The following is a 26,991-nucleotide window of genomic DNA, read 5'->3' as shown; positions in this document are numbered from 1 at the left end:
GTGATTGATGGCGCGGTATTTTAAGGCAGACCCAAATCAATGCAGGTTAACTTAAAACACTACACAGCAAACTGCCGCAGGCCTGGGAGCAGATTGACAAGGCAAGGAGCTGGGGACAGGCATGGCACTAAAGCATCTCTGCTCCCCGGCCACAGCTGGAGGCCACCGTGTCCCTGGGAAGGTGCTGCCCGTCGGCGGCGTATTGGCACTACTGCTTCACAAACCCCACGCCGTCGCGACAAAAAGCACCCCTAAAAACTTTGCAGCTGCCAGTCACATCAAAGACCTCCGTGTATTTTGTCTTGTATCAAAAATGTCCGCATACAAGGGTGCCCAAAGAGCACGATACCTGTGAAAAGCTCCGTAGGGTGGATCTGGCAGTACTTCACACAACATACACAATCCAGATTTTATCAGACCACAGGCACCTTGTTTAAAAAATGAGATTCTCTCTCACAAGCTTTGATTCCTGTGTATAAAAGAGGAGCAGAAACGAATCGTGAAAACCCCAGGTCATGACAAGGAACGTATTGCTCGTGTAGGGAAGGAAGAAGGGACCCTCTGGCTCCCATCCGATAGCCCCTTGAAAGCCACGGCACACTCCTGGGCTGGGAGGGGACGGCAGGGACAGACCTGCAGCAGGTAGCACCAGAGAAAAGGTCGGCCACGCTGTGCCCATGCTGAGCTGGGAGCAGACTTCAGATATCAAAACGTGCCCCTTTGATAAAATTATGCCTTAGGCCACACAGCAGCCCAGATCAGGAGGCTCAAAGACAGGTCAGCATCTCTGGAGGCTTCAGATGCTGAGCTGTTTCTCTAAGAGGGGTTGTACTGTGCCTTGTCAGGATTTGCTACTCACATAAAATGCTCATTTCTCTTGCCTTTGCTGACACTTCTGCCTACGGCCCGGAAGACCAACAAGGTCAAAGAAGAAAAACAGCAGCACCCACCTAAAGAGAAAGAAATAAATGTTTTGACAGAGTCTAGTTGATAAAAAGGTCCAATGGGGGAGGGAAGACAAAAACATTAAGGATCACTAAAATTCTCCACAGAAGATTCTCTCATTGGTCTGACTACTACAGGACCTACTAAGAAAAATTACTTATAAATTTTATCCTTTATTCTAGAATTATTTCCTTCATGACTCAGAAGACAATAATTTTAAAAAGTCTCAAAAAATAACACAATGCTTTTAAAAAAATTTTTTGTAACCTGTTTTTCCTCCATTTGTGAGGATGTGCATCACTTCCAGGTGCAACAAAAGTCCTTAATACTGACTTTTATAACACACTGGAAACCCAATTACAGTGTTTTGTGTCGTGATTGTATGTGCTAAAGAAACCCAGCCTGAAATTAGAATCCCTGTGCGTTTTCCAAAAAAACAGGTTTTTATTTTGCAGGTACTTTTTTTTTTCTTTTCCTTCCTAAAATATACAACTTCACAGTCAATGAGTCACAGGATTTCCCTTGGGACAGATGAACCCTTTACATGAAATAAGCCTAGTAAAATGTGGTCATTGAAACAGGTTTCAGAAACATTTCTAAACTTTAAAGTCCACGACGGGAAAATAAAACAACATGCAGTTATATTTACAGATCCCATTTATTTCCACAAGTTAACACTGCTTACATTTAAACTTTGGAGGAATGTGGCACAATAGGAGTGAATTCATGGAATGAAACGGTTGGTGCTGAAAACCTGGCATCCGCACCATCAGTGTTCCGGAGGTTTTGCACCCATGCACCGAGCATCCATTAGCACAGGAGCGCCTTAGGTGCACTCCTGGAGGGCGCCCGGCAATTTATTTTTATCAGAGGAAAAAAAAAAAAAAAAAAAAAAGGAGTTTGTGTACTCTGCAGATGCTCCACGATGACACAGGCCAAACCCTGGTGAACTGGGATGGCAGGAGGTGGCCTCAAAAGCAGAGCTCTGACCCAAACGTAAACACTAATTAAACACATGCACTGTCAACGTAAGTGTCTCCCTCAAAACGTTTGCCTCAAAGAGTTTCAAATAACACTTTGCTACTGTAAACAGAAAACACTTAAAGAAGAAAAATTGTTTGCAAAATGTTTTCTGTGTCTTAAATTATTGCTCTTCTACATAATGAGTTACTCACGTTTCCCTACTTCTATGAAATCCCACCGTAGAAATAAAAGAAAGAAAAACATGTATAAATTTAAGACATTTTACCGTACACCCTTGAAAGGGTAGACATTCTGGATATATACAACACATATACAACACACAGTCTCCCTTTACCATAGTGGTCTGGCTACTAGTTGTGCTTCTCTCCCAATTTAGGAAGTTTAACGTTGCTTAGTTCCATAAAAGTTTTCATGAAACACATGACTTGCTGATAGCAAACAGCTCAAAAAGTAGTGCATTCAATAGTTAAGCATTGTATTCTTAACGGAGTCATAACAAACCTTAATCTTAAGGTTGAGTAGTCTTACACTAAAAATATAAAACTGAACTTCCAAGCGTTAAAAAATTTATCTACAACTATCTTTAAAAAAAGGGCAAAACTTCAGCTCATATTTGAGCCAAATCTCAGCTCAAACACCATTCTGAAGATGAATTTCATTTGATTTTACCAATTTTGATGGCCTTTCTCTGTTTCTGCTGAAATAAAACCGGGAAGAAGACATTGGCAGAGCACCTTTTCCTTGGTGTTTCAAAGCCCAGTTAATTGGAGAGTGCTTGAATGAAAAGCCCACAGATTAGGCACATATCCTACCCAAATCAACAAATCTGTTGTAGCTTGCCTTATACCCTATTCATAAAAAGGTATTGCATTTATTGCCACGTCTATACAGTATTCCCACCAGTGACTATTTTTCATTTCTGCCCGCCAGCAATGATATAAAACTTTAAAATCAGGAATTGCCTGACTGGTAACTGCAGGTCCGTATTCTTCCAGATAGAAAATATTCACACAGCAACGGAGGTCGCATTCAAACATTTTGACTCATTTGAAGGTGATTACTCAGTTGCTGTGTAGCCTATAAATATGTACACAGAGAAACATCCGTAAAAAACAGTAATCATTTCCAGACTGGTAGAAATTTTAACATGTATGAAATCACTGCTCCCAGGGTAAAATCCTCCTGCCCTGCTGGCAGAAATGTTAATTCTCAGAAGATGTTTCTATCGGCTATAGTACAATAACTCTGGAATGAAGAAACCTTGAACTTGCCACCACAAAGGTGTGGAAAACACATTGTGCTTCTGCATCCCTGTGCTGGTGCTCCCAGCGAGCCAAAAGAAGTCAAATCTGGCTGCCAAACGGAGTGACGGGAAGAACATTAGTAAGTGAAACTCAGCAGCTTTATCTCACCCTTTCTCTGGTGAGAGTTGGGTCCTTCAGGGACAGCAAGCAGGATACATTCTTCACAGTACACCCGACTATTACTTACGCATCGCTTAAACCTATTCGCAGTGAAAACGCAACCAAAAATCCTAGTTTGACAAATCTACAGTTTGTTAAAATATGACACTGGAACAAAAGAGATAGTGAAGAGACGAGTTCCCTCATAGCACAAGTTCTGGCTTTCTACACATAAACCATCCACATTAAAACAAAAATTTTGCAACGTCGTAAAATACAGTTCTGGTAACTGACTCGCTCGGTATCCATCTCAGCTGTGACTTGTTCCTCCGGTTCGCAGAACGTTAGGTAGGGGGAGAAGTCTCCCTATGCTTCTTGCTCAGGTTGAAATGAAACACCAAGCCAAAAGCTGTACGTGAAGATCATGATTTCTGGTCTTCCTCTGATGGGACGACTTCCAAGAGGATTTGCAATGTTACAGTTACCCTGTCTGCAAAGATAAAAGCATACACATGGGAAATTTTGGTGGGGATGGAGAAGGCAGAAGCAGCCAGGAAAATTATCTTAGCTGCTACACAGCCTGCTCACACACAAGGTTCACAGCGGTCATATACACCAGGTGCATATATCATTTAAATATCTGAGTCAATTTTATTTTTTTTTAACTATGTTTTCTTTGTCTGTGATCCAAGGCTATGCATATACAACAATAACGGAAGGGTATGGAGGTATAAACGTGTTCAATAAAGGTCTGCATGCATTTAAAGGCTACCTTAAAGCATGACTACTTTGCTCAACTGCTTAGTTTTAATGAAGTTGCAACAGTGTTGAAATAAAAGCCTGAAAGAATTCAAAGAAGTTAATTCAGCTGTGCCAAGATCTGCCTAAGGAAACAGGGGAAAAAAAAAAAAAAAAAAAAAGGAAAGAATGATTACAAAGCTTCACAGGTCTAAGAATGTCACACATCCAAAGGAACTTCACACTGTCTTTTTGTCACTCTGGACATTTATTTCCTCCTGGTGTTTTTGCTGGTTTTCTTTTTACGGTACTGTTTCATAAATGGCAGAGTTAATTTACATATAGAATAGTAAAAGAACATTCTCTTACCACTGCTTTCGCTTGTCACTTTTTTTCTTCGTAACCCACTTTAAACAAGCAGGAGTTGTTGTAAGAGAAAGTTCTGATTTTCCTTGTCTAGCACAACATGTCGGCATCTACAGCAGCGCAAAGCGAGGAGGGTAAAACAGTGCAACTCACAGAAGAGATGAACCAAAACTATTTTCCTGCTCTCCTGTCTAAGGCAGACTCTGCCAGCTTTTGCTCTTCTCTCTGGAGTTCACCAGTTCAGCCCAAAGCTAGGTTGCCCTTAGACTATAAACTGATGGGGTCAGAGAGGCTGAGAGTCAACAGGGACTGCGTTTTCCCCCGCTACCCGCAGCGGGGACTTCAGAGCTGGGCTCAGCATGGCCGGGGTGAAGGGCAGGAGGAAAACCAGCAGGAGAAAGCCAGCAGGGCTTCAACCCTGCCATCCCTTCCCTTCCAGGTTGGAGGCTGAGCAAAGGAAGAAGAAATAAAGCAGACTTTCTGTCAAGCTGAACTGTGGTGTAACGGCTCTTGGAAAAAGGCAGGGCTTCAGAGGGAAAGCCTGGGCATCTTGAGAGCTGGCTGTGATTTTAATATTTTAATAAGTGGAGAGAGCCGCCTGCAGCAAGCCCTTGCCCTCGCTGTGGCAGGGGATGGCTGTCACCCTTCCATTTCCACAGGGTGGTTTTGCTCAGTGCTGGGATGAAGCCATGGAGGAGTAATCAGAGAAGCTGGGGGGGGCTGGGGTGCTTGCTTGGGTTTTGTGGTTGCAGTATCCTCAGGATAAGACAGCAAAAGGAGTATTTTCCCCCAAAAAATGTTCCAGTCTGCCTCCACTGAGTATCTACATTGTCTGCTCTGAGCAGTACCTGGAGCTACAGGACTAGCTTCACATTTGTAACGAGACACTTAACACATCATGACTGTAAAGACGACTTACACACACACACTTTAAACTCTAGTTTTCCCTTTCAAGAGAAGAATTCACTGTAAATAAGTCCCAGAGGACAACCTTTATAAAAAACCTGGTATCTGTATAAGCACCACATAAAGTCTCGGTGTGGAAAGCAAGCTGTAATTTACTGCATATTTATAAGACCGAACATGAAACCTGCAACAGCAAAATGCTGATTTCCTGCGGATGCCAACATCACAAACTTGACAAAGAGAAGCAAACTGAGCATTTAACTCTATGTCCTGAGTGAGCAAGTGTCATCCTCTGGTGTTTGTAAATAACCCTGAAAGAGACATTTTGGTATACAAACAGCTCTCTTTTCCAGCATGGGCTCAGGCTATGAAGAAAGCAGGATTCAGCTTTTCAGCTCCTCGCAATTCAACCCACTGTAAAAGAATAGATGTTTTAAATATGAGTCTGAGGCTGGGTTTTCAACTGAGGAAGCCCAAATGGAAGCGTTCTGGTGCTGGTGCCACATGCTTTTATACACTGATCTGCTTTGTAGGATTTGCTGGGCTTGACTTTTCTCATTTTCACATTAGCTCTACAAAAAGCAAGAAAGGAGAGGTCAAATGAAGCCTGCACTAGCTGAAAATTATTTGTCCCACCACATCTGGTGCTACAGCAAAATTTCTTTGGAAGAGGAGAGAACAAAAAGTTAGTCTCACTGTAAAATACCACCCACACCCCACTAACCCCACAAACTGTGAAGTTGCCTTTTGTTCAACACAGTGATTTGGTAAGGGCAACGTAAATGCCATTAAGGACAGTCAAAATGTACAGAACTATGAAGTTCAGCATTGGAGAGGATTTCATAGAATCAGAGAATCGTTTTGGTTGGAATTGACCTTTAAGACAGTCAAGTCCGTCTCTTAACCTAGCATTGCCAAATTACCACTAAACCATGTCCCTCAGCACTACATCTACATGTCTTTTAAATACCTCCAGGGATGGCGATTCTACCACTTCCCGGGGCAGCCTGTTCCAACTCTTGGTAACCCTTTCAGTGAAGAAATTTCTCCTAATATCCAATCTAAACCTCCCCTGGAGCAACCTGGGGACATTTCTTCTCGTCCTATCCCTTGTTATTTGGGAGAAGAGACCGACCCCCACCTACAACCTCCTTTCAGGTAGTTATGGAGAGTGATAAGGTCTCCCCTCAGCCTCCTTTTCTCCAGACTAAACACCCCCAGCTCCCTCAGCTGCTCCTCACAGGACTTGTTCTCCAGATCCCTCACCAGCTTCGTTCCCCTTCTCTGGACCCACTCCAGCACCTCAGTGTCTTTCTTGTCATGAGGGGCCCAAAACTGAACACAGTCTCCAGGTGGGACCTCACAAGTGCTGAGTACAGGGGGACAATCACTTCCCTAGTCCTGCTGGCCGCTCTGTTTCTGAGGTAATCCATTTGAGGGCTCTGCTACGGTAACCAGCTTGAAACCCCTTTCATAAACGTACTCATCTTCAGGCTGGCTCTTTTATCCCACTGCTCATTATGGCTGTTTAACATCCCTCTCCTCCGATCCTTACAAAACCAATTCTGAATATCCAGTCTAACGTCCCGTGGGGCTGGTCTGTACCCATGTGGTTTTGCACCAGTGCTGTCCTTTACTGAAACAGCATATGTCCCACGTGGGGTTTGTGAGCAGCAGCCATCTCTCACCTCCGAAGCGCGTCTGGGGAGCAGAACAAGTCAGGTTCCCCAACAAGGTGGCTTTGCAAAACGGGTAAAGAGAGCCCCGCACCACTCTGTCGGTGCGCTGAGCTGCGCAGACGAAGCAGCCTGGGAATAGTCTTGTTCGCGGGGTGCTGTGTTCAGCCTAACAGGCCCTGACTCCCCCTGTGGTACTACACGAAATGCTTTGTTGAAGTCTAAGCAGCTTGGATCTGTCGCGTTCTCCTTTGTCTAGGAAAATCAGTTATCTTCTCAAAGAAAGTTGCCCAGTTAATCCGGCAAAAGTCTGCCTCTTGAATGACAATCCCATTTTTTCACGTTGTCCATTTACCGCCTGTCTGGAATGACTCTTTCATGCCTATGGTACACCTAATGCATATTGTTTCAAGGTTAGAACATCAAGCTTGCAGCTGCCCAATGACTTTTCTTTTCTATATCTCACAGAGGTATCTTAAGTGAATTTATCCTCTTCAACGCCTTTGAAAAATGCTCTCAGGCTATACAGTGGGGCTCCCTTAACGCTCACAAAATAATGCCAGTTTAATGACTCCACACAGAAGGTTTATTGCTTCTTCTGAGGAGAAAAAAAAAAATAATAAAAAAAAATCTTTATATTTAACAAGTAAATCTCCACTCTGCTCTACCCCAAAACTGTCAGAGTCAGTTTTCTGTCACTACCATTGTTATTTTGGGAATAATAATTACAAAGCAAACAAGCTGTTTCACCCGTGGACTGGCGGCTGCTGCTTTCCCCTCGCAACCGGCACACTGTGTCCATCCATAGCTATTACACAGGCACCAGGCCTTCTTTCTGGGAGGAGAATTTTGTGTTATCTGGAAAGCTGGAAGATTCACCTTCGTTGTCACAGCTGGCAGAATAAGCTTCACATCTACCCAGTCTACCTTAAAGAGAATATTTTTTTTTCCTCTCACTCACGTAATGTAGTTCAACACTGGCATCCTGTGGCCAGAGATTCAAGTAACTGTATTCCAAAACCTCTGAGACTTCACAGAAAATGCGAAAAATCTCCCGGGTTTGATAATGGAAAATTTCCTAGTCCTTAAATGTCTAGGCTGAGAAATTTATAAACAGAGAAAACCCTAACTATTTAACAGAATGTCCTTTTGCATATAATTGTTTTTATTTGCACTGGAGCTTTCTACACATTCCCAGCACGTTGCAAGTAATTTACAACTTTATGAAGATAAAAGTAAGAAGACTAAAGTGTGCCAGCCTTAAACTAACATCTTTTTCTGGAAATACTTTCTGCCCTATTGTCTATGGACTTCCCAGCTTGAATTGAGAGGGAAATTCATAGATCCTGCAACAGATAGGATAATAACTATATAACCTGTATTTATATAGTGAAAATACAGAGAAATGGTTATAGTATAATAACATACACATAAACCCTACATTTTTTTTATGGTGAGAAGCTCATTTTAAATCATCTTTTAAGGCTGAAGCACAGAAGACAATATGCATTTTTGATTCAGCACTTATGCAAATAAACTGCTTTTAGTTGAAAACTTTCATGGGTTGAGGTTTTCTTTTGCAGCAGATTTTCTTTTAGTTTCCTTTAATAAATTATCCATTATTCCTCAAATATTTTGCTTATATTCTTGTTTCACGTTTTTAAAATTTCCTCCATTTTGGAAACCTATCATGCTCAGTAACAAAAAAGAGAAGAATGGGGAGCTGTAATAAGTGATACTGACTTCTTTCTAAATTAAATGCTCCAAATAACCCTTCTCCAACATATCAGAACTTCCACGAATGCTTTCAAAAACTTTCCGAAATGGCATAAAAATGATTCTCAGTGTATTTTAGGTGTGAAATAGTACAGGCACGTCACTTCGAAGTCATTTTTCATGAAGCACAGAAACAATTTCCACAGAGGTGTGTCAGGCACAGTATATTTTGCTATCGTTTTTTTGGGAGCCACCACTAAGGACAATATCCCCACACCAAGCCCGACGGAGACTGTCCCATTCCAAATATCCCACAGACGCGTGGTCTCAGCAGGGGGCACGGAGCCCATCCTGTCATCACAGCTGTGACGTTTAAGTTTCCAAACCGATTCTCCCAGGAGCGAAACACTTTCTCCATTAGCGTAGGCCAATGGCAAGGGGAGGGAGATGGGTGATTTAAAAGGAATCAGATGTTTGTAGGGGAGGGAGGAGAAAAGGGGGCATGGGGAGAGGCATCCAGTCATTTAAAGTCAATCGCTAGCTGAAGAACACGCTTGCTGCAAACATATCTCGTTAGTTAGCAGACGTTGATTGTAACTGGCAGAGCAATGCTATAGCATGTGCCGAAAAGAAACTTGCACTGTCATCCCCAGCTCGGAGCAGCCGAGAGGATCGATCGGAAGGATGTCACAACATGGGGAGCCCTGAGAAATTCCCAGGATCAGCACGAAGGAGAGGAGTCCCACCGGGACTTACCTAGGAGCTTTCTGAACCACTTTGGCTTCTTGTCCCACACAATAAAGAGGTAGTAGGCAGGAACTCCAGTCAGAGTTATTGCGAATCCAATCCCTGTATTCACTGGATCAGAGTAAAGTGACAGTGCAACCATGAAGAGGCAGGTGAAGGAAAACAACGCTGGAATAAATAGCGGCACCTGAAACATAACCACACAAAGAACCATTACTTTATATTGACCTTGCTGTTGAACGACTATGGCATTTAATGTTCCATGAAACGTAAATTGGATAAAACCCAGCAGAGGACAGGATAGTTCTGGGGAAATATGGGTATCTAGAACACGTACGCAAAATGTCAGTGACTGCAGAAACCAAGCTATGCAGGGTGCTGCGCAGTGAGTACCACAGAAGTCTTTTAATTACATACTAAAACACTACAGTGTTTTACGTTCTTTAAAACGTAAGGGCTGTAAATAAGTTACATTGCAAAAGTCCTTTCTCTAATTCCCCAGTAGATTAGTAAGGAGCACTAACCGCAGTAAAGATTTCCTCTTTGATAATTACCTATTAGAAAACATTTTAAAACACAACCAGGAGCTCAAGTCACCTTTTAAAACTATTAAGACCATATTGATTTTCTTCCTAAGGTAAAAATCAAAATCTAGCAGGAAGAGAGCAAATTAAACACCAATTTGACTAGTGATAAAGATATTTGATAGCATTATGCAACTGATAGCTACTGAAAAAGCACTTTCTGACTGTATGACTGATAACATTATCAGTGTCACTGCTGAAAGTACAAAAAACAACAATACCATATTAATTCCCTCAATTTTCAAGAACACCACTACAATCACTATGTTAGCACCTCTCTGACGGAAACGCCTACAGGCATGGCTTGTGAGATGTTCAGTGTAACGGAGAAGGGGAGAATTCCTTGGAGATCGTTCTCTTCCGTTCATGTCTTGAAGCATTACTGCGTTCCTCTTTTGTGCACTGTCAAAGCACTTTTTTTAATCAAACCAAAATAGGTTGTGCTGTTGACTTTCTTATTTACAGATATACCTACAAGAATGTAACAGCACACACCCTTAGTTCTTCACAAAATAGGCTTCTTGGCAATATATAAACAGGGATAGATTCCTCCATTTTTTTTCATGATGGACCTTATCTTTCTGGATACAAAATGGGACAACTTACTTTGTAAGATGTTACTTAAAACAACAAAGAAGAATGGCAGAACCAAGGACCAAAACAGCCACTGTTCAATGGGCCCGACTACTAGCGTTTTCCTCCCGGGTTCGCAATAACTGAGTCTGCAAATCCGTTGCGCGACCCAGATATCATAAGAATAACACTACCAACTTATGTGCACATCAAATTGGCATATTCGACACTGGATAGGCAATTAAATAAATGTTTAATAGTAATGCTTACGCTTGACATGAATTCCGGTTGCAAAACGATTCAGGCCTTTATCAAAGGAGACATTAAATAGAGGACTGGCTGAAGAATCGGGTTGGCACACGTAACCCCAATATTTGCAGTTTGAACCCTACGTGAGCACACAGGACTAGAGGTATTTTCACCCAGCCTGCATCCCACGCTGCCTCCATGCGACAGATGGGCAAAACTGAGCAAACGCCTTCATTTTGGCACAGCAGCTTCAGTCGCTGCCCCCCAAGCAGCAGGGAACAGGCAGGAATTATCATTCAGAAGGGAACACAGCTGGGGTGGTGCTGGGGAGCTTGCAGGAAAACACTCGGGAGACCCTTCAGTGCAAACAGCTATTTCCTATTAACTCCATTTTTCAGGAAAAAAGAGGTTAGGCTTTCCACGTCAGAAAATGCTCCTTTACTGTCTGACTAAACGATAGATAGGAAGGAGAAGGATTCACGTAAAACAGTAGAGAGCGGAGGTTACCTTGAAAGGACGAGGCATATCAGGACGTTTATATCTGAGATAAATCAGCCCAGCAACTACTAGCCCAATAAAAAGCCACCTGGCAAAACTGAGGAAATTCAGGAGGCTGTAGAGATCCCCGTTGAATAACATTATCATTGTGAGAGGATGCTGCAAAAGAAATTCAGAGCATAAGAGGGGTTTAGTGGATTGATCTCTATTATTTTACAGCAGCGATGTCAAATTTTTCCACCGGGACAAGCAGCGCAGCCTTTCCCCGAGACACCTGTGGGCCACAGACTTTGGCTCTGCCTTTCTCGTGCTATTCAGGTGTGTGATTGATACCTAGCCATCCCCTGACAATACGTTTGCTTAATATATATCTGTCCCAGGTGGCCACACGTGATCAACACATATCTGTCCCCTGTGACCCGGACAAACAGACAGGCACACTGCCTACTGCATCATCAAAATGCTCGAGCATCTTGGGCACCATTCTCACGGAACCTGAGAAATACATTACCCCACTGCAGTTTTACTTGCTCATCACGGATGCAAATGATAAGAGCAGTTAAATTTTGGTCGCATCTGATCACATGAAAGCGGAGTTTTCTAGGCATCTTGTGGAAGGAAAAAGTCTTATGGTCCCCCAGGCTGCAACAGGGGATCTCAGCAGAGCGGGCATGGTCAGGGGTAGCTACACACCATGGGACGCCAGCTGGGCACACTGGGTTGCCTCCAGCTTGTGTTTGCAGCACGCCTTTCAGGCTTGCAGGGTGTAGACACATCGCACATCGCAAATGCAAACATTTCTAAGCAGAGAGAAGCATTTAGCTGTCATTCAGGTGGCTACTGAACAGCAAGAAGGAGAGAGGACGCTAGAATAAATACATTTCCTCATTAAAAAGCTGTTCTGAGACACAAGGCTTCTGTGGGGCAGGCAAAAGCTTATGTACAACCTGGAGTGTTGCACCTTGTGTTAGGTGATTAGTGTGGGCTACAGGGATTTATTTCAGGGTAATCTGGACAAAAGCAGGAGGTTTGTAGCTTGAATCCACTCTGCAGGGTAGTCCCCGCTTCCTGCATGAGACACCCTGTGCCCACAATGACACAGCCCTTGCGTTCGAGGATGAAGGAATGGGTCAACTTCACTGGTCAACTAAAGGTCAACTTCCTTATTGTTCAGCAAGAGGGAACATCCTGGCAGCAACAGCTTCTCTGTGTTTATAATGAGGCAACAAGGTGAAATCAACTGCAGGTGCAGTGAAACGCAGGGCTAAATCTTTATGTAAGGAAAACTAACTTGTATTATTCATCAAGACTCACAGCCTCTCTATTTTTATTTTTATTTTTTTTTTAAAGCAGTGAAGACAGCATGGATTTGAATGAGAAGGATCAATATTTCAAATATGGGTCTCTGGCTTCCAACCTCTAATGACTTACAAAGTGCTTCGTTCTTTACACACAGATATTAAGCAAACTCTTTCCCTGTAAAGGTCAAAGGAAATTTTACCATGGAATTATATTTTCTTCTATATAGACTCAGCCCCTAAATGTTAAAAATCTTAGTTATAAGCATGATAATGCAAGAGAGGGCCATGGACAGTGAAGGGGAGCCATCAAGAAAAAAAAATAAAATAGGATTACAAGCAGATTGTACACACACATCTGTGGTTTTTTCATCTAGGCTTTGAGCAGCCTGGTCTAGTGGGAGGTGTCCCTGCCCATGGCAGGGGCTTGGAACTAGGTGATCTTTAAGGTCCCATCCAACCTGAACCATTCTATGGTTCTACGATCTGTCAAATACCAGGACATACATCCATAAACAAATATCTTAATTCCTTAAAATGCTTTTTTTTGTTTACCAAGGCTCAAACACTAAACATGCTCATTTTCTCATTTTCTCCACAAGAGCTCTTTCCTTTCTTACGGTGTGTAGGCCTTGGGAGGAGAAATAAAATAAGAAAAAGCTAAAATGCAGGCTATCGATGCAGAATATATCCTGCAACTACTCTAATTGCAATAAGGTAAGAAAAAAATTACAATCTCTGAAGGAACGCCATTTTCATATGAGAATCTGATTTTTTCAAAGGAAATCAATGCACTGGTGTAACAGGACCAGATGCAAGAGCAGAACATGTCCTTCAGAAAAAAAATAATATATTAATATATTTTGTGTGTTTCATTCCACAGAAAACAGTCAATGCAATTTACTCAAAAGGTATGAGTACTTCAGCCCAAAAAAATAAAACGCAAAGCAAATGCTTATGTAAAATAAACCTCATTAGAACTTTTCACGGTAATTACATTGCCTAATTTTCAAAATTTGGATGGCCACAGTTGTATGTGCACGTGTAAAATTCCACACTTCAGCTAGCACTTCAGAAGTGAGCTTATAGGCATCTATAGCAAAAACTGATTTAACTTCCCGTACAAGCATCTGCTCTGACTAGCGCACGCCCCCAGATGCACACGTGTCTTCTGCTGCGGCTAGAACCCCCCACGGAGGCAGAGGTCTGTCCAGATACATTACAGTCATTGGTCCCAAAAGAGGGGCCGAACACCCACAGTTACAAAGACTGCCAGTTAAGTGGAAATCTTCTTGGCACTATGCAAACTGAGGTTTGAGGTCGGTATTTTGACATTTTGTCCTAACATTTTACTATACAAATTAGTCTGCAATGCAAACACATGGCCAACATTTAGCTCTGCCGCTATTTTAGAAGTCAGTAATAGGATTTCCACTATAATACTGGTGGTTTTCCTTTGACAATTCACAGACTATTGCCCAGGCACACGTTCTCTCATTTTTTAATCACCGCTACACTGCACTGCTGAGGGTTCCCCTTCCATTATCTTAGTGCATAATTGTTTGCATTTTTCACTATAAGGTGGTATAACGAGCCTTTGGGGTGCTCCCAGATGCTGGTGTTTAGCTGCACTTTCAGTTAAACGAACCCCTTTTTTGTTTGTTTGTTTAAACGGAATTTGTTTCTCTGAAAGGGAACTAGCTCATCACTAGCAGGTCCTTAGAAATAAAGGGCAGTAAGACATGAATTAGGCTGCGGCAATAGGCAGTCGTGTGCTACCGACAAGATGGCAAGAAGATGAAAGAATAAGAACAACTCCCAAATCTCATTCTTCTCTTTACTGTCCTCTGCCCTGCCCAAAGCCCACATACACGTTAATAAATGAGACTTAAGCAGTGCCCAAATTCTGTTCGAATCCTCCAGAGCGAGCCCGTAATATGAATTCTTGTGCGGGAACATTTGTTTGTATGATTTACCAAAACAATGACAGCTGGCAGAGGAGTGTGCTTGCGGACATGAATCATGGAGAGAATTTCCGGAAGGTGACCCTCGCGGGATGCAACGAAGAACATCCTGGTGGGAAATAAATGTGGACAGACTTTAAATGTGCTCATTACTGTGACTAGGCAAAGCGGCTCATGAAAGTCACAGAGCACAGCAACACTTCTTAGGCTTGTTTGAGGTATTCTGAATGAAATGTCTAGCAGGAGAAGCCCATACGCAGAAATCAAAGTCATTTCTGAACGTGTCCCCTCCTTACCTTACACTATGATCAGTGTTAGGAATTAGTTAACGTTTTCCCTCCAATTTCCCTCCTTCGCATGAAACAAAGCAGCCGTTAATTAAGTGCTATGCTCAGAGGGATCCATTTCCAAACCATTCAAAGGGTTTTAACAATAAGACAGTAAATTCAAAGGGAACAAAGTGAGAAAAAGCCCCACACCTGGTAAACTTCAGAGTAATTTTTCATTTCCTGCTAAAGGAACGAATCCTACTCTCCCTTCCCGTTGCTTCCTCACTTTCAGGATATATCCCATGCCCTTTACCCCCAGTAATGTTAGCAATGCTCACCTGGAGACTGCAAAAATGCCCCCATTCATAGATCCAAAGCAGGAGAGAGCAACAAATACTGGTACAGCTAAAGAAAAGCTTCCCATTAGTCGTTCGGCGAAAGTCTGTTAGAGGAGAGAGAAACACACAGTGATTTTTCATAAAACAGGAAAGTAATTTTACTCTATTAACCAATTATTAGTAAGTATGGTATGTTTTATTTATACCCCTTTTCTGCCTCCCTCACCAAAAGCTGTGCTGTGTGCTTGTTATCTCTCGTTTTGTGGCACCAAGGCTACAGCGGACGAGGTCTCCCACCCTCACTCCTGATTGCGCCTGGAAGATCGCCAGCGGAGGCAATGCTGTGGAGGTGGCATCAGGCCCTCGTTTATGTCAGTTTAGACCGTCATGACTCCCAAAAAGACGACCCAGTCTGAATGGATCAAAGTCTGACCTGCATGACCAATTTATTTTATTTTTTTTCTACAGCCTTCATTTTACTTAGCTGATGCTTGCCAGTGGAACAGTCCAGCCATTCACACTTTATTGTCCTAGGTTACCGGAAGAGCCTTAATTGGGGTTTTGCGCACCACAGGAGACATGCACAATTTTCTTCAAGTTTGCAAAACGTTTTTATTTCTAAGTCTGCCATGAACTACAGAATTTGGTCATTTTTTAAATGCCACATCAATTGAAATAGCCACAGGCAGTGTCACTACTGAAAAGTAAACAGAAATTTTTATTTCCTCATTGCGAGTCAGATACCATAAATATAAAAATCAGTGTCATCACCACAATTCAGCAAGAACAATCAAAGCAGTATATCCGAGCCAGGTTGCCTTGCAATTCCTTCCCAAATGAACTCCAGTTTTCACAGCAACCCCTTTCATAAGTACTCAGGTCGCTCGTTGTGCGGAGACAGCGTTACCGCTTCTTGCTACAAAAAAATAGTTCAGAGCTCCCACTTCCACAAATATCTGTGTTTTCTGCTTCCCAGGAGTTCGGCCTACAATTTAGCAAAGAATTTTTCAAGCATGTACTTGGCTATAGAATTTAAGTCCTACTGACTTTGTTATATCAGGTCAATAAATACGGTCTAACATTACGTTTACAAATGCTATTGATGGCCCTAAATGCAATCCCACTCATCAGCCAAAAATCAGACTAAGTTCACCGGGACGTTAACATGTGGTGTAAAAGAGGAGCCACAGAAAAGCCTGATTGGATGCATCCCCCCGATTTTTTTCCCCTGGAAATAATATATCAACAAACACGACTGCAGCAGGGATATAGCTTTGTATTTTTCTTCTGTAACTTACCACTGCTACAGCTTTTGAAAGCAGCAATTCCCCAGCACTGATTGTAGTGAAATAAGCCACGTTTGTTAACACATAGCCAACTGTGACGATAATCATTGAAATGCATATTGCGAGGGGTATGTTTCTGAAATACACAAGGTAGCTCATTATTTTGCAATCTGGTAGCTATTCCCTGAACATGAAACAAATAACATGAGAAGAAGCCACTAATGATGGTGAATACACATTTGGTGATCCTGAAATATCATCATTAGAAACTACCAGTAAAAAAAATAACGCATCTAAACAAAACCATCTACACAAAGCAAATAGGTTCATAATGAAGAGGTGAGAAACCATTTGAGGGAGGAGTCCTTTGGGGAGGCCAAGAGGTTGTGGTCCCCATGTTTCCCATTCCAGAAGTATGGCCCATTTGAGCTGCCTACCCATGTTGACTTTCAAGCTGAGCCCACCAGGAAGGCAGCAGGTATCAGTGCTTGAACCAGCAATAAGGCAGATGACAGTTCAGGTGGTTCAGCTCTCTGTCTATCAGGAGAGCAATCACAGTGGCACCTCCAACACAGAGGGACATTGAAGCACTGGAGCGTGTCCAGAGGAGAGCTACCAGGCTGGTGAGGGGTCTGGAGACCAGGTCATATGAGGAGAGGCTGAGGGAGCTGGGCATGTTTAGCTTGGAGAAGAGGAGGCTGAGGGGAGACCTCATTGCCCTCTACAGCTACCTGAAAGGAGGTTGTAGAGAGGTGGGTGTTGGCCTCTTCTCCCAGGTGAATAATGACAGGACCAGAGGAAACGGTCTGAAGTTGCGGCAGGGGAGGTTTAGGTTAGATATTAGGAAGAATTACTTTACTGACAGAGTGGTCAGGCACTGGAACAGCCTGCCCAGGGAGGTGGTTGAGTCACCACCCCTAGAGCTGTTTAAGAAACGTCTAGATGTGGCACTTCAGGGCATGCTCTAGTGGCAGAGATTGTAGGGGGTTTTTTGTGTGTGTGTGTGGTTGGACTCGATGATCTCAAAGGTCCCTTCCAACCATGAAGATTCTATGACTCTATACTCACTGGCACTCAATGATTGCCAAAATGTCGAACACATGAAATTCTGCCCTTTCCTCCTCTGTGCAATTCTTCCCCTGCACGCCTTACCATATCCCAACTATCTCACTCGCTATTCAGGGGTATGTGAGGGCAGAATATGACACAGAAATAGGCACAGCACAAATCTGCACTGTTAGCACAGCACAAATAGCACTGAATGGTACAAACCCCCTGACATCTTAGCCAGAAGACAGAACAATTACACACAAATAAATAATAACTTCAAACTTTTACATAGCACGCCCTCCCAGTCAGCAAAGTAGAAAGGCAGAATTATTTCTATTTTAAAGAAGAGGAACAGAGGTACAATGAATTTATCTGAAGCAACACTGCAGGCAATTGTTCCATTTAGGAACAAAACCCCGATGCTTCAAGGGTTACTCTTGTATCTTTCCACTTCATATCATTGCTTGATTTCATTGATATCTGCATCACACCCAGAGGAGACTCAGATCTGAAAACAATGTTTAGTCCTTTAAGTCCAAGGCCAAGAGTCACAGTTGGAAAAACGCAGTACGTGCGCTCCCTCTGAGGAGAGCTGAGAGCTCCTGCTTCATGGCCGGTTCCCTCCAGCTGTCTATATTGAGGTTGCTTTTGAAGAGATGCAAAGATTGACACGTTTAGAGAACTTTGTTGTGAAGGTCACCCCATCAGATGGGAGAACGGAGAGACAGAATGAGGAATTCTGGTGTCTCAGAAGAGAACAAAAGCACAGTCCTAAAGGACTATTGCACGTACCTCAAAGGAAAAAGTGTTTTGAAAATCAACACAAAGTTTCATCATTTTCTGATTTCTCTCTCAAAGAAACACAACTGGGTCAGAATTTAAGGATCCCCTTCACTACCAGTCCTTATTTCTCAAAGAAATCCTTGACATCACTATGCCTGTATATAGAGCTGAAAAGAACCTCTAAACTGAGACTAAGTAAATAAAGCAGGACAGTAACGCTGCTGCACATCTTGCCTACCTTAGAAGCCATGGTGTCAAACACTGTCATTAACCCAGGCACACGGGTAGGTAAGAGGATCACGCTGTATTGCAGCACCAAATCTGGGTAGACATGATTATTTTGCATTAACCCACTGCTACCTCACACACACGGTCTAAGGTGAAGAAGCTGGAAGGAAGGGAGTCAGTCCGCTTGGAGGATGTGCTGGTTGATGGAGAAGGTGAGGACCAGACCAAGCAACCCAGAATACAAGTGCTGTATTGCTGGAAAAACCACAAAGTTACTGGCTCAAGAAATACTGCAGAACTGTATGTTGATAATATGCTTGTGAAAAAATGTTTTTGTAGGTCAGTTGCGAGATATTTTGCAACCAGTTTGGCTAAGCTTCTTACCTGACCTGGGTGTAAATTGAATCCGATCCACTTAACACCTGATTCAAAGTAGGGATACATAGTTTCAAAGTCTCTCAGAAAACAAATTTTAATTATGTCTTCTGCGTCATCCATGAATGCTTCAACCACCAAGCTATTGGATAAATCAGCACTTACTCCAACCTTAAAAAAAAAGTTTCCAGCCAAAGATAGCAAATTTGCGCTATTTTCATAAATACTATTTGAATGACTGAAACCACATTGTTAAATTTAACAACCATCTTTGTCCACTCTAACTCCTACCAAATACCTGCTTGCCGTGTTTGCTTCTAATTTAAATCCCAGTCTAATTTCCTCTAAAACAAAACGGCAGTGCAAAACTAAGAGGCAAAAAAAAAAATAAAAATCACACTTCCAAACATCACCATTTTCTTAGCACCACAGGTCCTGCCTTGTTATGATGAAGAGCACTAGCTCCCTTGGATAGTAATACCAAAACAACATTAAACAAACAAACAAACAAACCCAAACCACAAAACAAAACCTCAGGAGAAGACTAAAACCCAAAAAACAAGCTAGAACCAGTCAGGAAGCACTATTCATTAAAAAGCCTACAGATCATGACTCACGCCTGGAGCAGCACAAGGGATGCTGTGACTTCTAAGCTCCCGAGTCCTCATCTTCTGAGGGAAGCGAGCGCTCAGGTTGCACCTCCTTTTGTCTCCCGGCAGAAGTGGACATTCACACAGCCCCTCCGAGTGCTGCTTATTAGCCACTGCTTTCGGTGACAGATTTAGGTAAAAATGAAAGGCCAGTTTCAAGATTTCAGGGATGAGTAATATGGTATGGTTCATTTCTCACTGACACCTCAGTTCAGATTTACACTTGGTCCTTGAATCATCTGAAAGCACAGACAGACAGGTACGAACCATATGTAAAACCACTCAGTGAAAGTTTTAATCATGTCTTTTGTATTCACCCAATTTAAGAGGCAGTTCCTGATTTGCAACACGATTCCATTATCAAACTCTCTGCTATGAACTACCGGCACTGCACTGGAATAAAAACTGTAATGCCATTAGCATTAAAGATTACCTCCTTTCCTTAGAGGCTCACTGTACCAATTTTCTTGTATTTTAGATATTCCCCTAGACTTCCAAATCCTTTCTCTAAATCAGTAAAAATCATACCTAAGTCCTATTCTCTGTTAAATTGCCTCTACTGATTTGCCTCTAAAGATTTCACCTTTTCACTTCTGCATCCTATGAATCAAACACAACACACAAGTTGTTAGCACACCGATAAGCCATGGTTCTGATATAATGCGTGTTCACAACCGCCACACAGTTAGCTGAAAGCTTTGGACTAGAGGGAGTCAGAAAATTAAAAAAAAAAATAAATATATGTTTCACTTTAAGACTTTGATTCATTGACGTTAAAGCCTCTGGTGGGAAACTTGATCATTTCCGTATGACATGTCTTAGGAAAAAAAATCTCAGAACAAAGACAGAAATCTTGTCCAACCAGTAAAGACCTCAGAATGGCCAACAGCTTAAAAACTATAGCATTGTGTGTGCTCAGAGACAATATTTTAGTTACTTCAAGTAGACCCAGGACTTGAACTTGCATTAAAGTGGCTACTGGTTAGTGTAGGGCAGTGCTTTTCCTTTTGCGTTTCATCTCAGAGTGAAATCTCAACGGATTTCAAGAATCAAGAAAAACTATTTTCAAATCAGTGTTTTTCTGAGTAGACCTTCAGGTGCTGATGTTAGCCCCAAACCTATACAATGATCGGGAAGTATCTTTTGCGTTACTGTTAAGATGATATTCAAGCAGGCTGCTCCTTGGGTAGAAGGAGAAGTTGCTGCCAGCAAAGTCTTTTGCAATATTCATCTCTTCTCCCAGAACTTTGAAGAAAAACAGTATCAAAAGGGGGAAAAAAAAAAAAAATCTGAGGAAACCCGCATCAGGAAAATATTGACAATATAATTAAAAAGTCTTTATAAACTCAGATGAGACACAATTAGGATAGCTTCTAAGCATCTGATGATGAAATGTTTTAAGATTTACCCATCCCTAGCTACTATTCAAAGCCAAATCTTCCCCTTCTGCCCTATATACAAAGCAATTGTAACGAAGAATCACAGCGGCTTAAATGAAGAGCACATCTACCTTGCGCTCCCCAGAAAGAAAGATGCTGAGGAATCTACCGTCGCAGAGGAATTCAGCATTAGGAACGCTAGCTAGTCCATCCTGCGGCTCTACAGGGCTGAAATGCACTGCCAAGCTGTGCTGTATAGGTCTTGGAAGAAAATTTCCTCCTCCTAGAAGGAGGAGGCGGCCCTTTCCTCCCGTAAAGGGCCCCGGAGCCAGGGCACGGGGTTCAGTTAATCACGATATCCACTGGGTTTTGGATTTGACCTTCAGTATTGCAGAATCGTAGATCTTCTGATAATCTGCTCCGGTGCTGCGCTACCTCCTACAAATATTTTTGAGAGAAAAAACACAGAGCAGACTGAGTAAAAGGGAGGGGAAAAAAATAGTAAAAAAGGGGAAAAGAAAAAGAAAGCCAGAGAGAGAACCTGGGGATAAGACGAACAATGTCAATAAATCAGCCAAGGAACATTCCCAGAAGTCTACAGCTCATATCCCAGCTTAATGACAACTTTTATAACAACAAACAGCGAGCGCGAAGAGCTGTGACCACTGCAGGCTGTTCTTCCTATGAAACAACAAGCACAGTCAAATATGCCCCACTGGGTCAGCCGAGTTCACAAGCGTGAAACACATTGTCACCACATCCTTTGCTGTCGAAAGGCTGTGCCAAAATAATTTCCTTGCGTCCATTGCAAATCCAGGTTTTACAAATGCTCAGTCTGAGTCAGCTGTCCTGGAAAAGGCTGTGCCAGAGGCACACAGCCAGGAAACATATATAAGGAGGTCTAAAAAAATCAATTAATTACTGGTAAAGTTAGGTAAGATAAACCCCATCTTTATTATGCTGTAGAAATTGTGAAAGATGCTTTCTGTAACATTACATTTAAAAAAGAAAAAAAAAAAAAAAAGAGAGAGAGGAGAGAAAGAAAACGGAGAGAGGAAAAGTCCTAATTCCTTCACATGGTTTCCAGGCAAGGATTTGTTTGGTTTCATGAGCATGAGCCTGTATACATTATATTTCTTGAGTTGAAAAATTACCACCACCAGGAGTTTCAAGATCCTTTTCAAAAGATCCCTTGCGCAATAATTTATTCACCATTTGCAATCTGTTAAGCAATTTTGCAAATGAACTGTTTCCAGATTTTGGCACTCTTAAAAAAAATCTAATCATCCATTGCACTGTCCATAGGGCTAAAACTTGGCAAAAGAAGTCATAAGCGCAGATTTATCCAAATAACCTGACACTGGAAAAAAAATAACCAAATACAATACAGAAACCGGCAAAAGAGCCCTGGTAATTTGATATTCGCAGGATTTCAGCGCAAGACCAGAAGACGTATAGGCTTGGTTTAGTAAGTGCCATGTTCCAGAGCCCAACCCACATCTCTCGCCACTCCTGGGTAGCCATTCCGGGAGCTGTGGCAATGCCAAACCCTAGACAAGAAAGCAATATGCTTTGATGTAAATTTACTTAGTTCCGATGCATGCTTTTCATGCAAAAAGCAGCCTACAAGACATCCCGTTACACTGAAGGGATCAAATGGTTCTCACCGTGTCAACGTGTGAAAAAATTACACTCACGCCCATCTGTCAGGAGAAAAGGAGGACGCAAAACTTAAAAGCAGGCCACCTCCCAGGACAGAATCAAAGCCAGGAATAGAGAGACAAAAGGGATGGGAATCATCACAGCACCTCTCGAATCCACGTATTTGTAAATGCTAATACGGATCTCAGCAACGGCTGACTTTAGCAACGAGCTATTATTATTTTGTTTATTGTCACGAAGGTTCTCCTCAGCAGATCACCGCTTCTCCCCCTCCACTGCCTCCCAATATGTTCCAGCCTTATGTTCCAGACCGGAGCTGCTGTTTGTGGGCTTGCAGCTCAGACGCTACTGAATTAATGTGACTCCTCTTCATCTTCTTTTGATTGTGATTTTCCAGGGGAGAGGTGGAAAAAAGGAAAGACTAGCTAGTAAGCTGCGCTCTCATTGACACCACCACGTGCTCCATGAATGTTACTGCTGGAGCGAGCGTTAAAGGGCTCCCTTCTCCATCTCGACGCGTTGGTTCTGTACCTCTGACATCTGCGCAGACACAGCGGCACGACACCGGGATAATAGAGGGATGAATCAGGCCGCAGCCTGCATTTAAAAACCTTCCTGCTTTCTGTCACCTAGCAAGAGAAGAAAAGAGCTTCTGCTGTGCCTAATTACTTGCTTGCTTCCTGGTGTTTGACTTCACTGGTTTGGATTATAATTGGTTACAGTTCATAAAAGGGGTCTTCTGCGACCAACTGACTTTAAAGGGTCAAACCGCCCCACAAGTGTGCTGGGAAGGGCAGAAGACTTTCTTAACTTCTCAAACGTTTTCAATACACTTTCCAGCAGGCTTTCCTAAAAAGTGAAATCAGCATAAATATTTTCTTGGCTAAAACGTAAGACTTAGAAAGATACTAATTGCACAGGGTAACGCTGTTCTCCACAACATCTCCTTCCAAGCATGCCCTCCCAGCTGAATCCCGAGCAGAAGCAAGAAGCCCCGCCAAGAGCCCTGGAGAGACAAAGGATCGCTGTTAGGCTCGCAAGGCGATTTGTTTTGTTTTAATAGAGGGTTGAACCCGGCTGCGGTCACATCGTGTACCGACTCAGGTTGGCAAGCCAGATCTCACCAGAGCGCCGTATTCATTCACATCACGGCCCCAAGCCCTAACTTGTCAAGCCAATGCCTTTTGCGAAACACCTTTCTTTGAAAAGCAGAATGGATTCCTCTGAAACTTGGACTACCCGCTAGAGAGACCTCTCCCGTTCAAGCGGGATCCTGTATCTTTTCACGGTCCTGGCATTCCCAAAGAAAACTAAGTCCAGACGGCAGATAGCAAAGATGACAGCTAAATCCACAAAGGTGTTTCGAGGTGACAACACTAAATATTAGTCACACTGTCTCTGCTTAGCAGTGCATGTTTCTTGTACAGCAAGCGCGTGAGCACTGTTAGAAGCCAGAAAGTGAGCGCAAGAGGCAGCACACAGAGCTGCTGAAATAGTATGAAATGCAAGTAAAGCGGGGGCTTAATTTTTAAAAATATCTCTTCAAAAAAAAAAAAAGAAATGTAACACAGACTTGAAACATAAGATACAGATCATCCCCTGTGACTTCTCGGTCAACTCTTTGGTAAACCATTTCCATATGTCCATCGAAGTGCCAGTATCCAATATCTTCAACGTTACCTCCTTTGCAAACTTACTATACAAATTTTATGACTGTTTCCAAGAGATATATGAGTAATCAGACCTGGCTTTTATTTTCCAGTATAACTTGACCTCAAGTCACACCCCTCCCGAGGACCTAAAGGTCCCAAGGACTTAAGCTGGCCTTTCTTTCCCACTGTAATAGTCAAGCTGAGCCACCCCTGCACGGAGCTAGGCTTGCCCTGGAAACCCAGGCACGCGTATCCTCAGAGAGCCTGGGAGGCTTAACTGGAGAAAAATGAGGGGCCCGGAAATGTGGGCAGCAGCCAAGCAGGTTCTATAGCAAAGGAGCTGCATTTTGCGTTTCAGAACCTAAAATGACAGTGAAGACGCTTGGATGGAGATGCTCATTCATCTAGGGTATTGCAATTCAGGTGTGGGTTTGGTTGGACCTGTAATTAAAACAGCGTCCGCCACCCTCTTTCACAAAAGCTTGCCGTTTAAAAAGCAGCATAGTCTAAATTCAGAGGATTGAAATACAAATATATTGTCCCTCCTGGGTTTGATGAATGACTTCCATGCTTCTACCTAACATTAGCGCTTTGACATCCTCCCTTTGTTTCATTTGTAGGGAACTTTCATGTACTCCAGGAAGTTTGTGACCTTTTCCACCAGAGACGCAAAACCTCAGATTTGACTTTTATTGCCTAGCTCCCGCTCAACCAGGAGATGAAGGGAGCACCTCTGCTCTTTCACAAGCTCCAGCATTTCATTTCCTTCTGAGGCCTGTTTGCTGAAAGCGCCTACAGCACTGCCAGTAGCGTAGATTGCGGTGAGAAGCGATAGTAAATCATGGTGCTCGCTTGGAGGCAAGGAAGCTATAACCACAAACCTGACACGGGGCTTGTAAAAACAAACCAGCTGCCTGCACCAAGCTCGTGTATGGAACCGAAGGGGAGTGAGTGGGGCAGAGGCACAACTCAGAGCACTTCTCCCAGCCGCCTTATCCAGCACGGGATCGCAGGTCGAACTTCCCCTTCACTGCTCCGCACAGGCACGGCCCTCACCGCCAGGCTTAAAATAAGTGTAAGAGGAAGGCTGTGACCTAATTGTGTATTAAAAGTAGTTCTATTTATTACAGAAGGCCTTCCTGGGAATTTGAAATTATTAATCCCCTGAACACCTGATGTATGAACAGGGTCTACTTTCCCCAGGCAGAATCACTTTTTGTAGGGAAGACAGAATCTCCTGAAGTTCCCTGCAGATTTACAAGCACCGCCACTTTCCCAGGAAGCACAAGGACAGCAGTCGACAGGGAGCCGACAGTAGTCACGGGGAACATTTAGCAGTATAAACAAGGGAACCCGAGGTGGGAAACGAGCGGATCAGGCCTCACAGCCGGGAAGCCTAAGCCAGCAAGACAGCGGCTACCACCTAACAATAATGTCATGGCCAGGGAAAGAGATTACGGTGGTTACAAAAGGAATCCCACTAAAAACCACACTGCCTGTCACAGCACCCTTCCCACGTTACCGCAGGAACCTGAGCATTGGCAGGCAGCAGGGTTTGGGGCGGGGGGAAGCAGAGCCCCGCCACAATCTGTATGTATTTCTATTGTCTCTGCTGAGGACATACGTTTCTGATTTATGGCATGGCAAATGGCAAAGCGAGACTTTGAGCAATGCAAGAGAGCCGGCTGGCGAGGCTGCTATCATTCCCCAAATGAGCCGCTCGTGTTCAGAGCCCGGGAACCAGCAGCCTGAATACCAAACACCTCGCTCAGCTCCAGCGGAGGGAACGCCGCCCCCTCGGCCCCGCAGCCAAACTTTTTAGGAAGCATCGCTGGGAGCATATTAATGACTCCTTATGGTACCAAGGGAAGACAAATGTTTAGGTGCATAGAGGGATGGAGGGAGGAGCGTGTGCCTCTGTGCATGTGTGCATAAAAGGAGTCAGATTTTTCATACTTGTTAAATTCCTTGACATTTAATTTTGAGCAGGAGAGTTTCTACAATGCCAAGGATCATAAAGGAACAATTTGCTGCTGTATGTTACCATTGATATTTCGGCATGAATGAAAATTGCACCGTTCGGTGATGAAAAGAGCAGCTACTTGTAATAAGAAGCACCATGGAAACTGAAATATCATTTACCAAGAAAGGCTCTTCTTCTGAAGGAATTCAAAATGAGAAAAATGGTAACTGCAGGTGCCTTGAAGCATTAGCATTTTAAAAGATATAAAAGGGTTTAAATGAAATTAAAAGGAGATGTCTTAACAATACTGCACCGCCATGAAGGGGGCTGTCTGGCAGATAAATAGTTTTCTCCGCAGAAAGCAAGGAAACGAGGCTCGTGGTAAGGACAGCCTAGCAGCCTGGCTACAGATGGGGGACAGCCCATAGAGCACACTGAAATAACTCTGTAAGGAATGACTAAGTTCTGACACAGAAGAGAAATCCAGAAACCTCCAAGTGTGAGCTAAAATATTGTAGCACAGTAACTGGAGGCACTTGAATAGAGTTCAAATGGGAATATCAACTTTTTCTATTTTATTACCTTCAGTGCTTTGAGAAAGGAAATACCAGTAAGTTGAAATCCTCTCTTGCTAAAACTTCAGAATACTTGAACTACAATCACATGCATAGGAGAAGAACATATCTTTTTTTTTTAAGAAGTAATGAAG

The 26,991-nt window shown here is 43.0% G+C and overlaps 1 protein-coding gene across 1 annotated transcript in view; it reads right to left on the bottom strand.

Annotated features, from left to right (window-relative positions):
* Positions 1–1,417: 1,417 nt before the first annotated feature.
* The window catches only part of SLC7A11 (solute carrier family 7 member 11), a 64,430-nt gene continuing 38,856 nt past the window's right edge, over positions 1,418–26,991 (bottom strand). The window contains exons 7-12 of the mRNA XM_074588941.1: positions 16,553–16,676; positions 15,255–15,358; positions 14,660–14,756; positions 11,395–11,544; positions 9,491–9,668; positions 1,418–3,822 (exon numbers count right to left, since the gene is read on the bottom strand). Coding sequence (XP_074445042.1) covers positions 3,755–3,822; positions 9,491–9,668; positions 11,395–11,544; positions 14,660–14,756; positions 15,255–15,358; positions 16,553–16,676 — 721 coding nt within the window. The 3' untranslated portion in view covers positions 1,418–3,754. The remainder of the gene's footprint in view (positions 3,823–9,490; positions 9,669–11,394; positions 11,545–14,659; positions 14,757–15,254; positions 15,359–16,552; positions 16,677–26,991) is intronic.

The sequence above is a fragment of the Larus michahellis genome, chromosome 5, assembly GCF_964199755.1.
Source record: "Larus michahellis chromosome 5, bLarMic1.1, whole genome shotgun sequence".
Classification (NCBI taxonomy): Eukaryota; Metazoa; Chordata; class Aves; order Charadriiformes; family Laridae; genus Larus; species Larus michahellis.
Note: the sequence above shows the minus strand (reverse complement) of the source record. Positions and strands in the feature narration are given on the sequence as shown.